Here is a 12,544-nt window from a genome sequence, read left to right on the forward strand (position 1 = left end):
GTATGTTGGTTAAATATGTCATGTTTGGCTTCCTTAAATATATATATGCAATACACATCATTCAAGTTTCGATTTGCTGTTTTTCAGTAATAGAGTAATTTGATTGCAGATAAATGTATTAAATCATTCTAATCTGCTCATCCTAGACAACAGCTTCACAGATTTCTAATAATCAGTATGAAGCTGTAAACAGAAAAAAATAAGAAATGTTAGATGCAAAGAGGCGTAGTAGATTCTAAAATGACTGAGGAAGCTGTAGAACATCAAGAATGAAAGTTCTAATGCAGTTAATATCCAGAATGAATTTCTAATAAGCCTCATATTTCCTTATATCTTTTTGCAAACAGATGTATTATTGCACATATACTTTACTGTATTATAAATAGAAAATATGATGCATCATTTTCTTCTTGTTTCCTAAATATTTAAAAATTGAAAAATTATTCGAAACATTTGGACGATGCATGTGTGACCTTCAGCCAATCGGAATCCTTCTTTACCTGCTTGGTCAGTGCTGTTATAAGGACAGCATCTCCTAGCAACAGGGCCGATGAAACGCCCTTAATGTTGAGAGGGTTTGCATGCTGCTTTGACTGAACAATCCGAGTAACTTATCAGTGCACATACGCGCACACACCACACACACACTTGTGCGGTAAGCATAGGGCTACAGGTAGAACAGCTCACTGTAGCCTTGATTGGTGGTGTTGTCCTGTTTGTTTCAGGTGGTCTGAGTTCTTCATTGTTTTTGTAATATAAACCATTTTAAATGCCTCTCTCTCTCTCTCCTCTCTCTGCAGATTGAGAATATTGATACCTGTCTGGCGTTTCTGGCAGCTAAAGGTGTGAACATACAGGGACTGTCTGCTGAAGGTAGGTGAACAGAGCTCTAGTTACTGTTTCATGCACTGTCCATTGCAGAGACGTTACAGTGCTTTCATGAAAACATAATGTTAGTTAACAATAAGCTTACATTGTCATTCGTATTATTTTAGTTTAATTGGCATTATTGGAATGACTGCTTCACTCTCTATGTTGACAAAAACAATATGATTAGTGCTAGAACTTTATTGCTAGAGGAGTATAAAGCAATGGAACTACACTCTCTGGAGAGGAAGAACCTGCATTGAGCACTTCTGGGATGAGCCGAAGTGATGGGGCTCCACTGAGCACCTTTGGGATGAGTTGGAGTGATGGAGCTCCTCTGAGCACCTTTGGGATGAGTTGGAGTGATGGAGCTCCACTAAGCACTTTTGGAATAAGATAGAGTGCTCCACTAAACACCTTGGGGTGAGTTGGAGTGATAGAGCTTCACTGAACACCTTTGGAATGAGTTGGAGTGATAAAGCTCCACTGAGCACCTTTGGGATGAGTTGGAGTAATGGGGCTCCACTGAACACCTTTGGGATGAGTTGGAGTGATGAAGCTCCACTGAACACCTTTGGGATGCGTTGGAGTGATGGAGCTCCACTAAACACCTTGGGGTGAGTTGGAGTGATAGAGCTTCACTGAACACCTTTGGGATGAGTTGGAGTGATAAAGCGCCACTGAACATCTCTGGGATGAGTTGGAGTAATGGGGCTCCACTGAACACCTTTGGGATGAGTTGGAGTGATGGAGCTCCACTGAACACCTTTGGGATGAGTTGGAGTGATGGAGCTCCACTGAACACTTTTGGGAAGAGTTGGAGTCATGGAGCTCCACTGAACACTTTTGGGATGAGATGGAGTCATGGAGCTCCACTAAACACCTTGGGATGAGTTGGAGTGATAGAGCGCCTCTGAACACCTTTGGGATGAGTTGGAGTGATGAAGATCCATTGAAGATCTTTGGGATAAGTCATAAAAATTTAATTTCACTGAGCAGCTTTGAGATGAGCTGGAGTGATGGAGCTCCATTCAAAGGTTTTGGGATGAGTTGGAGTGTCCAGAACTGACCACCCAACATCAATACCTGACCTCACTAATGCTCTTTAAAATCCTCACATCAATGTTCAACTGAGACTGCAGCACAAACTCACTATTAACACCTTCATTTCAGAAGAAACGCTGGAGACTTTCGGACGTACAGTTTGAAAACTGTTAGATCTATTTTTGTTTGTCATCTCTCTGTACATAAATGTATCCCTTAGAATTAAACAGCCTGTTTTTCTTACTGTGCCTTTAAGATTGATATATGTAAATGAGCTCTGTTCTGATTGGCTGTGCCTCATTCAAAAAGCTACCTGGGCTGAAACACTATGACTTCAGTGTGAATGGGTGGGGCTAAACTGCTGTAGGCGGATATACAGTATGCTGGAGATTGTTTTTTGGTGACATTACAAAAAATTCTAAATGGGTTGTTCCTTCAGTTTAGTTTCAAAATGTAGACTGTATGGACTGGAGAATGAGCTGTACTGAAGCTTTAGCAGTGTTTACATGGCACTCTTTCATTTAAAATAGTGAATAAAATTCAGTTTTCCATGATATGGCCTTTTAACAGTCTCTTTTTCTCTCTGCAGAGATCAGGAATGGTAATCTGAAGGCGATTTTGGGGCTTTTCTTCAGTTTGTCTCGCTACAAACAGCAGCAGCAGCAGAGACAGCAGCCTGTGACACACACACACTCACACAGCGCTCAGAGCAGCACAAACTCTCCCCCCCCGCATGGGACACACACACACCGAGTGCAGGCAGAGATGCAGTCCAGGTAATGACCCGGTATTTTCTCTTTATCACACTAAAACTGAGCTGAACTGAAATGAGTGAATGATCTTAAAGCCTTTCAGCCACTTTAAGACTGTCTGTGCTTTCTCTGATTTTCTCCAGTTACAGTCAGATGACCTGTTGAAAGATTTTCTTTATTTCTTTAGAATAACAAGACATCAAAAAAGGGAAATTTATGCATAATTAAATGGTTAAGATGTAAGCAGAGTCATTCAGAGTGGTTTGGTGTGAAACACTCTGTTCTAAAGAAACTTACAGACGTCCAACTCTAAATGCTCCCTCATAGAAAGTTATTACATGAAATGGTTATGAATACATTGCCTGATGTCTGAGACACTGTTTTACAATAGTTTTGAGAACTTAAACTCCATTCATGATGGAGGGATACATGCAGGGCACTGTGAGGCAAAATAGTCCCCAAAGAAAACATATTATTTCAGATTTTCCACTCATTTATTTCAGATTTTCCTATCATCAACATTCCATATAAAATTCAGAAGACACGTGTAGGTTCACTGGTAGTTTTGGATAGTAAATAAAATGTCTATATTTGTGTTGTAGTGATGGCGACACCTGGTTCCTATCACCACCACTTTAAACAAATCTGAAGCATTTTACACCAAATCACTTTGAATCACTCTGTTTACACCTCAAACACTCAGTTATGGAGGAATTTTGAAAAATGGGTGGAATGGCCCTTTAGGCAGGTGGGTCCAGACTTTGGACTGGAGCTGTTGCACTTGTTTCCTCCTGGAAATCGACTCTGCTGTACTACCTAATTCATGTTCATATATTCTCTCTCTCTTTCTCTTTCTCTCTCTCTCTCCCTCCCTCCCTCCCTCTCTCTCTCTCTCCCCCCCCTCCCTCCCTCTCTCTCTCTCTCCCCCTCCCTCCCTCCCTCTCTCTCTCTCTCTCCCCCTCCCTCCCTCCCTCTCTCTCTCTCTCTTTTCCATTGTCTCTCTCCCTTCTTCCAATGTAGGGGTGCCTCTGACAGCAAACTTCTCAAGTTTTCCATTGGCCAGAAAAAATCGACTAGGTTAGCGCTCTCTCTCTCTCTCTCTCTCTCTCTCTCTCTCTCTCTCTCTCTTTCTCTCTCTCTCTTTTTCTCTCTCACTCATTCGCTCCTCTGCTTTCCTCACTTTCTGCTTGACATTCCTCACTCTCCTCATCCTCAGCAACCCTCTGGACGCAGTAAAGGGCAATTCCTCCAGAAATTTTAAATCCTTGATTGTTCTGAATGCATTTAAGAACATAGCTCTGCTAGCCACGTTCTCCAGAAAGCAGAACCAAAGCTATGTTCTGTGCATCAGTGGCAAACAGTTGAGGAGACTATGCACAGTCCTCCCCCATACCCAAATGTAGCCGACCAGCCAAGACATGCTTCTTTAGCTTTAGCACTGGAGCTATGAGGCTAATGTAGCTAACCACCGATTAGCATGGTGCTAACTTCATGCCTAAATCACCACAGACCGTGTAGGGTTGTTCATTAATCTCTAATAGACTTGTTTATGTGGTTTCTGACTCTGTATGACATGATGCTATGATGGGGAAATAAGCTTCCATTGCTTAGCTAATGTTACATTATCCTCGTGGCTAACATGTCTTGGCTGATTGACTACATTTTGAGGGAATTTAATTTTTTTAACTATTGAAGATGGATTTGTGTTTTGTCCTCAGCATGAGTCTCCACTCACTGAACTGCAGATATTTGGTTAACCGCTGTGTTTGTGTGGTTTCCTGCTTCAGTGTGATATTAATTATTAATTTTAAGTGCTTGCATTAAGTGCAAGTTATTTTGAGTGCTGTGATATGGTTTTATTTTTCAGTATTTTTTTTTCAGTTTCTTTACCCACAGTGCTGAATACCCAATCAATGACTTCTATAAAGGATTGTCAATCAAAAACACTAATGTTGCTAACAGTGAATAAAAACGAATAGCTGCCAGTTAGCATTATGGAACTGGCATAATGCTAACTGGTGGCTAGCTTATATTCATAGTTAGCCACGTTAGCACATTTGGTTAGCATTGTTGCCAGATTGCCAAATATAAAAGAACCAAAATCTTTAGTATCCTTGTCAAACATCTAAGAAATGACTGAACAAAGAAACTTTAAGTAATATTTATGAAATAATGACAGTATTTGATCGATATGTGCATCTTATTTCCATAACTTGCAGAGCTCACACAAACCCATTAACATTTTTGTGGTGTGATAGGTCCCATTATCCCATGCTTTCAGAAAGGCAAATGAATAGCATTAACATTGCAAGTGTAACTATTCCTGATATACATTTTTAAAACTTGTTTACCTTTATAGGCTCTGCTGAACAGATCACGGGTCATTCCAATTTCCTTCTATAGCAGAACTGTGTCTATTCTGTAATGCAGAGTGAACTGAATGGTCTATATTATGTTAGACTCCAACGCACCTCCATTACATCATTAATAAACTTTACTTTAACCACTGATGTGGACTGTGAACAGCCTTCTCTCACCATGTTTGGATGTGGGTTTCAGTCTGTTCTAATTTCAGCTGCGTTATTAAGTAATTAATAGCGTTATTAAATACACTTTTTAAAAATCTACCAAAAATAATAACACATCAGCCCAGATTTTAAATATAAATTTAAATAAATACATGTAACCTAAAACCCACCCAATTTAGTGGGAACCCACACAATCTGTCAACACTGTTGGTGAGGCTGTTTTTAAATAAACTGCGTGGTGTCGCTTTTGTTTTGTTGCTTTTTCAAATACTAAAAATAATAATTCAGAATTCAAACAATGGAATATTATTTTCATATTGAACAAATTGAATTTTGATTTATTCTTGTTTGGGCCAGTTTTACTTTTCTATTGAATGTAAATACTGTAGATTTGTTTTCAGTTAAATTCTGAATAAAGTGTTATTGTGCCCTCTGTTGGTAATCAGATGTAATTACAGATAGGTACTCTTCCAGGTTTTCTAGGCTGAGAGAAGATTAAAGAGGAATTCCACTGATTTTTTTTTTTTAAATCCCCCCATAATTGAGTGTGTAGATATAAGCAGAGTGATTCAGAGTGGTTTGGTGTGAAATAGTTCAGATTTGTTTACAGTGGTTGTGATAGGAACCAGGGGTCGCCATGACTACAACACAAATATAGACATTTTATTTACTATCCAAAACCACCAGTGAACCTACACACATCTTCTGAGTTTTATATGGAATGCTGATGATAGGCAAATAGTGGAAAATCTAAAATAATACGTTTTTTTGCCTCGAAATGCCCTACATGTACCTTTTCCCCATAAATGGATTAAAAAAAATGTTTTAGAACCAAAATCTTCTCACAACTACACTCCTAAAAAGGATGATTCTTCAACAGATCTTGAGACTGATGGAGAATATATTGTATATGGTTCTATATAGCACTAAAAGGGTTCTTCTATTGTATGCAAGCTTGACATTGTAACAATAGCAGAGCCCTTTTTGGTGCAATATAGAACCACATTCTTTATCAATCTGAAGAACCATTTCACCATGCAAAGAACGATTTAAGCATACAGATAAAAAGATGAAGTTAGCTTAAAGAATGTCTTTAGATAAATATCAGGATTATGGGTTTATAAATGCAGCTGAATATTTACATACAGTATAAACTGAAGTATAAAGGAAATAAAGGGCGGAATCAAGCTGTGTGGACTAAGACAGATTAATCAATAATATAAGGGTCACTGCCACTCAGCTGAAAGCCGTTTACTGTGACAGGAGGTCAGCGTGGCTGTAGGTTTGCTCATTACAGTAACGATGTTGACTTATGAAGGACGTCCAGCGTCACTGAGCGTTTGTGACGTATGCTGAAGGAGATTGCACTGTTTAAGGTCACTGACGAGCTGTCAGGCAGAAACGGCGTGTAAATATGAGTGATAAATGCTGATTAAACTTATGTAGAGCTGCGTGTCACACTGGAGCTCATCGCAGGGGAAAATACTGTCATTTATTTCTCTAAACTTCACTAATACCAGTCTGTACGATCTCAAACGGCCTGCATGTGGAGTAAATACACACACTGACATCAGCTTCTTCAGGAGTGCTGCCTTAAACACGGTTCACTGTAATTAGCGCTCAGCTTCACTCTGGACTTTTGGGTGATTTTCAGCCTGATCGCGTGCTATACTGTTTGCTGGTGTGTTTTTACATCTGTGTGAGAGCGCTGGATGCTTGCTATGTTTGCCGTTCACTAAATTAGCCCAGAAAATTAAATTTCACTAATGTGAAGCGCACACTCAGTCAGAAACCTCTTTATGCTCTCTCTCTCTCTCTCTCACCCACACACACTTTCTCAGACTCCCTGGCCCTACAGCCCGGGTGTGTGTTGTGGGCAGTGAGGGGTCTCCCCGGGGGTCCGTCAGTTCAGCAGGGAACCGTCGGAGTCAGGCCTTCAGCAGCGAGAAGAACAGCAAAACTGCAGTTCCTCAGCCCAAAGGTCAGAGAGTGGACTGATATTAATATTACTGTCTATCTAACTGTTTGTCTGTCTATCTATCTATCTATCTATCTATCTATCTATATATCTATCTGTCTATCTATCTATGTATGTATCTATCTATCTGTCTGTCTGTCTGCCTGTCTGTCTATCTATCTATCTAAATCTAAATATATACATACGCACACACACACACACATGTGTTCATGGTTCTCTTTTGTGTGTCGTCAGTCTAATAAACCTGCAGACGTGTGTGTGTGTGTGTGTGTGGTGTTTTGTGGTGGCTCTGACCTCTGGGGGGCGTCATTGCCTGTGACATCATACAGAACATAGAACTGAATTTGTGTCCATATAGAGTCAGATCTGCATAATCACGTCTGTTAGAGATACTGAACATCTCCACACAATTTGAAGCGAGTGTGTGATGATTTAGGTGCTAATTGGTGGGGTATAAGCTTTAATCCGTTGTTAGCTACATTAGCCTAGTAGCTCCAGCGCTGAAACTAGAGAAGTGTACTGCTGACACGAACAGTCCAGGCTGACTGATCATTTTAACGATGAGAGGTGGCGTTGGATAAATAAAGCAAAAGGAGGAACATGTGGACTAAGGTCATGTGGAGATCTGCTTTGAGAGCTACCACTACATCAGAAGAACAAACTTAGAAAAGAGGTCACACACACAAACATGCACACACACACACACACACACACACACACACACACACACACACTCACACACACTGCATAGTACATTGAATTGTTTCCTAAAGATTCTTTTCTTATTGAGTAATTTTCTGTAAAATTGTTTTCCTAAAATATCATAATTTAATTGAATCATGGTCAAATTTTAGATTTCATGATGCACTAAATCATTTCCTACTGAACCATTTCCTTCAAATTGAATCATGGTGAAATTGGATCCATTCAATCATTTAATAAAGAATCATTTCCTAAAGAATCATGATTGAAGTCGTGGTGAAATTTAAGATTTCATGATGCATTGAATTGTTTCCTAAAGAATCATTTACTAAAGAATCTTTTTGTAAAGAATTATTTCTTAAAGAATCATAACATAAGTTGATTTGAAATGTAAGATTTCATAATGCACTGAATCATTTCCTAAAGAATTGTTTCCTAAGGAATGATCTCCTAAAGAATCATAATCAGAAAGAGTCATAGTGAAGTTTGAGATGTTACGATGCACTGATTCCTCTCTGTGAGACGATCCTGTTTAAACTGAACTGGTGATTCTGTACAACTCACAGCTCAACTATGTTCTGCTGGACATGAGGTCACTGAGGTTGCTGTGTGTGAGAACAGAGCACTGAAAGTTTCTGCAGTAAATGAGCTCCAATTAGTGTTAAACTGGCACTGAGTGGAAAGAGAGAGAGAGAGAGAGAGAGAGGAAACTAAATGAGACAGTTCAGTCTTTCAGAGCTTCACAAAAGGTGTATCCACTTCATATTGTGGCATGATTTCTGCAAATAGCAGGTAAAACTCTTCACACTGTGTTTGTAGTTACTTCACATAATTATTTAAATGGAAATAAATTATGACAATATCACATTTGACTAGTAATGTAGCCAGTTTTTGTCAAATTCTGCTGGCTCTCCGTTCTGTGCACACGCTGGAATTGTTTCTCAGCTCTGGCTCTGTAAACGAGAAACAAACGATGTCTTCGTTCGAATGACAACACTATTCCAGCCAATCAGCAGCAGGGGGCGTTTATGCTCGTACACAGGACAGTGGTATAGGGGAGGGGCTAGAGGAGAAGGCGAGAGGGCTGAGAAACAGCAAAAGAGGAGAAAATCTGAAGAACCAAGATTGAGAAAGAAGTTCTAGATCAGGTGAGGGAGAGACCTCAGAGAGCTGACGAGGCTGAAGTTGGCTTCCTATATGCATTTTCCTGTTCCACCTTAAATCATGCAGCAGTTCCATTCTGGTACTTGAGGTATTTGACTGTAACTGCTGCACCATTTAAGGTGGAACGGGAAAATTTTAAAGAAAAGCTGAGGCGCTGGAATGTAACTGCTGCACCATTTAAGGCAGGAAAATTCAAACAAGAAGCTGAGGCGCCGGAATGTAACTGCTGCACCATTTAAGGTGGAACAGAAAAATTCGAACAAGAACCTGAGGCGCCAGAATGTAGCTGCTGCACCATTTAAGGTGAAATGAGAACATTTTAAAAAGGAGCTGAGGCGGCAAAATGTAACTGCTGCACCATTTAAGGTTGAACAGAAAAATTTGAACAAGAAGCTGAGGCGCCGGAATGTAACTGCTGCACTATTTAAGGTGGAAGGGGAAAATTCAAACAAGAAGCTGAGGCGCCGGAATGTAACTGCTGCACCATTTAAGGTGGAAGGGGAAAATTCAAACAAGAAGTTGAGGTGCCGGAATGTAACTGCTGCACCATTTAAGGTGGAAGGGGAAAATTCAAACAAGAAGCTGAGGCGCCGGAATGTAACTGCTGCACCATTTAAGGTGGAACGGGAAAATTTTAACAATAAGCTGAGGCAGCGAAATGTAACGGCTGCACCATTTAAGGTGGAACGCAAAAATTTGAACAAGAAGCTGAGGTGCTGGTGTGTTCGCTCTAACATTCTAACGTCATAGAATACAGCATCGTATACTGCGCTTTTAAAGACGTCTCTAGTGCTTTCAATGGGCTGTCAATTACATGTTGTCATTAAAATATTAGGCCACACCCACACAGCTCTCAGATTGCTCTGATCAATGATTTTACGCCATTTTAAGTGGTGACTTTTCAGGACTCTCTCTCTGGACTCTTTCTTTCTGTCTTTCTGTTTCTAAAGCTGAAGTGTGACAGAGAGAGAATCGAGCGAGATGGAGGAGGGCGTGTGGTGTGGCCTAATATTCTGTGCTCACACTGTTTCCTGCGCTAGTGGATGACCTTATCTCAGCATTATCACAGATCCAATCTTATCATCCTGACTGATGTGCTCCAAAACATAGACGTGTGTTTTTAACATTACTGTGTGACTGTGAGTGTTATATAGAAACAAAAAGAAACAGAGGGAGTTAAAGTGATAATTTTAAAGCGATAGTTTGGTGAAAAATGACCCAAAATGTAGCCAATCAGACGTGTTTGGTGTCTGCAGTTTGCTTCTTTAGTTTTTTTTATCGCTGGAGCTACAAGGCTAATGTAGCTAACAAGTATTGGAAACTTATATTCCACCAATTAGCACTGTGATAACTGCATGACTAAATCATCATTCGCCTCAAATTGTCTAGCTTCAGATACCAAACATGTCTTGGCTGATTATATGTGCACTTTTAAAGATGGTTCTTCAAGGGTTATTCAGTGAAGACAGTGGTTCTATGTAGAGCCATGAACACTTAAAGAACCATTTGCATGCTTAAGTGGTTCTTTGCATGGTGAAATGGTTTTTCAGATTGATGGAGAATGTACTATACATGGTTCCATGTAGACCTTTTTGAAAATGGTTCTATATAGCACCTAAAAGAGATGTGCTATTGTTACAAGCTTCACATCATAACAACAGCAGAAACCTTTTTGGTCCTATATAGAACATTCTCCATCAATTTGAAAAACCATTTTACCAATAAACATTTAATCATCTAAATGGTTCTTTGAGTTGTTATGCTTCCATATAGACTACTACTGTCTTTACTAAAGAACCGTTTAACTCTTGGTGGTGGTTCCTGTGCAGTAATGATCTGAATTGTCTGCCCTTTACTAATGGGATAATGATGGTGGTCATTTAGCTTTGGAGTATTAATGACTTAAATATGGGCCTGTCTGGACCAGCCTAGTCTTGGGGCGGTGGGCGTTGGGGAGTTGGGGGGGGGGTTCCTTTGACCCTCAGACAGGAGTTTATACTCCTACATGACCTCCAGACATCCTGATATGTAGCCTTTAGATTTCTAGTGTTCTAGTGTTAGCACTGTGTTTTTGCCCCGTTATTTAAATATAATAACAGAATTAATTACATTTGCATTTGACTTCCATTCTAAATACGCGGGTTTGCATCTGCGCTCTTTGACCTTTTTGCATTTTTACTTAAAAAAAAGGCAAAAACATTAAAATTGAAAAGAATGTTTTTGTCCTTCTGCAAAACAAGTCAGATCATAATGAAGCACCTCCTCTTCGACTTACAGACACTAATGTGGTCTGGATTGAGGAGGGCCAGATTGAGATCATCTGGTGTCCGTGGGCGGGGCAAACATAAGGCAAAGCATGAGACCAAACGCAACAATAAAATATTGAGCCAGAAATTTAATGTACTAATAAACAACATGGGCGTTCAAAATATTCACTGCGTAATAAGTAGCCTGGTCCTCTTTTTTTAATCCTGATTGAAGACTCTGGATATTTAACCCAACAAAACAAGATAACTGTGAACAAATGACCAAACATTAACGGGAGAAGCACATAGCCCGCTCTTTGCAGCGCTCTGTGATATTGCAGGGATTCAAATATATTTAGAAATGTTTCCTTAAATCTGCTGGAGTCTTGTCCTGTTCGTTCTTCATAAAAAAATGTACTGATTTATTTATTTTGGAGGAAACTTTTAGTGACCAAAGGAATTGAACCAAACACTCAAACAACTGTTGCACCGTATGTGCTACCCCGGGCTCAAGGAGGACGCTGGAGGCAGGATTCAGGTTTGCAGCAGCTCGCTCCTCGCCTTGGTGCCTCTCGTGGCCGGCATCATCGTCCTCGTCCTCCTCCTCACGACGTCACTCGCGTGACCCGCGTTCGTCGGCGGAGCTCGGGCTTTGCGCTCCGCCCCCTCCACACTCGCGGCTCTCTCACTGCTGTCCTCGCCAAGGTTCGTCGCCGCTGTGTGTTCGGGCCCCGCCTTCCTGCCCGCTCTCGCGGCCGTCATCGTCGGGGCCCGGGGGGCGTGCGCATGCCACAAACCCTTTGCATGATTAAAGCTTCTTTGCGTCATGAAATGGTTCTTCAGATTGTTAGAGAATGTGCTGTGGTTCTGTATGGAACCTTTTTGAAAAGGGTTCTATATAGGACCAAAAAAGGGTACTTTTATTGTTATAGGCTTCACATCATAACAATAGCAGAACCCTTTCTGCTGCAATATAGAACCCTTTTCAAAAAGGTTCTATATAAAACCATCCACAGCACTCTGCAATCTGAAGAACCCTTTCACAATGCAAATAACCCTTTTTATCAAGCAAAGCGTTCTTTGTTTGTTCATGGTCCTGTATATAACCATTTTCTTTACTAAAGAACCCTTGAAGAACCATCTTTTTTACTGGTGGTGATAACTGTGTTGCAATTGCAGCGCTGATGTTATTGCCAAGATATTAATCAATGAATCTCTCTATATGTGCATCTCTCTCTCTCTCTCTTTCTCTCTCTCCTCCAG

The 12,544-nt window shown here is 40.4% G+C and overlaps 1 protein-coding gene across 1 annotated transcript in view; it reads left to right on the top strand.

Moving 5' to 3' along the window:
- Window positions 1–12,544, top strand: part of nav2a (neuron navigator 2a) — a 343,940-nt gene that overhangs the window by 198,479 nt on the left and 132,917 nt on the right. The window contains exons 4-6 of the mRNA XM_036587379.1: window positions 801–873; window positions 2,501–2,687; window positions 7,033–7,172. Coding sequence (XP_036443272.1) covers window positions 801–873; window positions 2,501–2,687; window positions 7,033–7,172 — 400 coding nt within the window. The remainder of the gene's footprint in view (window positions 1–800; window positions 874–2,500; window positions 2,688–7,032; window positions 7,173–12,544) is intronic.

Source organism: Colossoma macropomum, unplaced genomic scaffold, assembly GCF_904425465.1.
Source record: "Colossoma macropomum unplaced genomic scaffold, Colossoma_macropomum, whole genome shotgun sequence".
Lineage (NCBI taxonomy): Eukaryota > Metazoa > Chordata > Actinopteri > Characiformes > Serrasalmidae > Colossoma > Colossoma macropomum.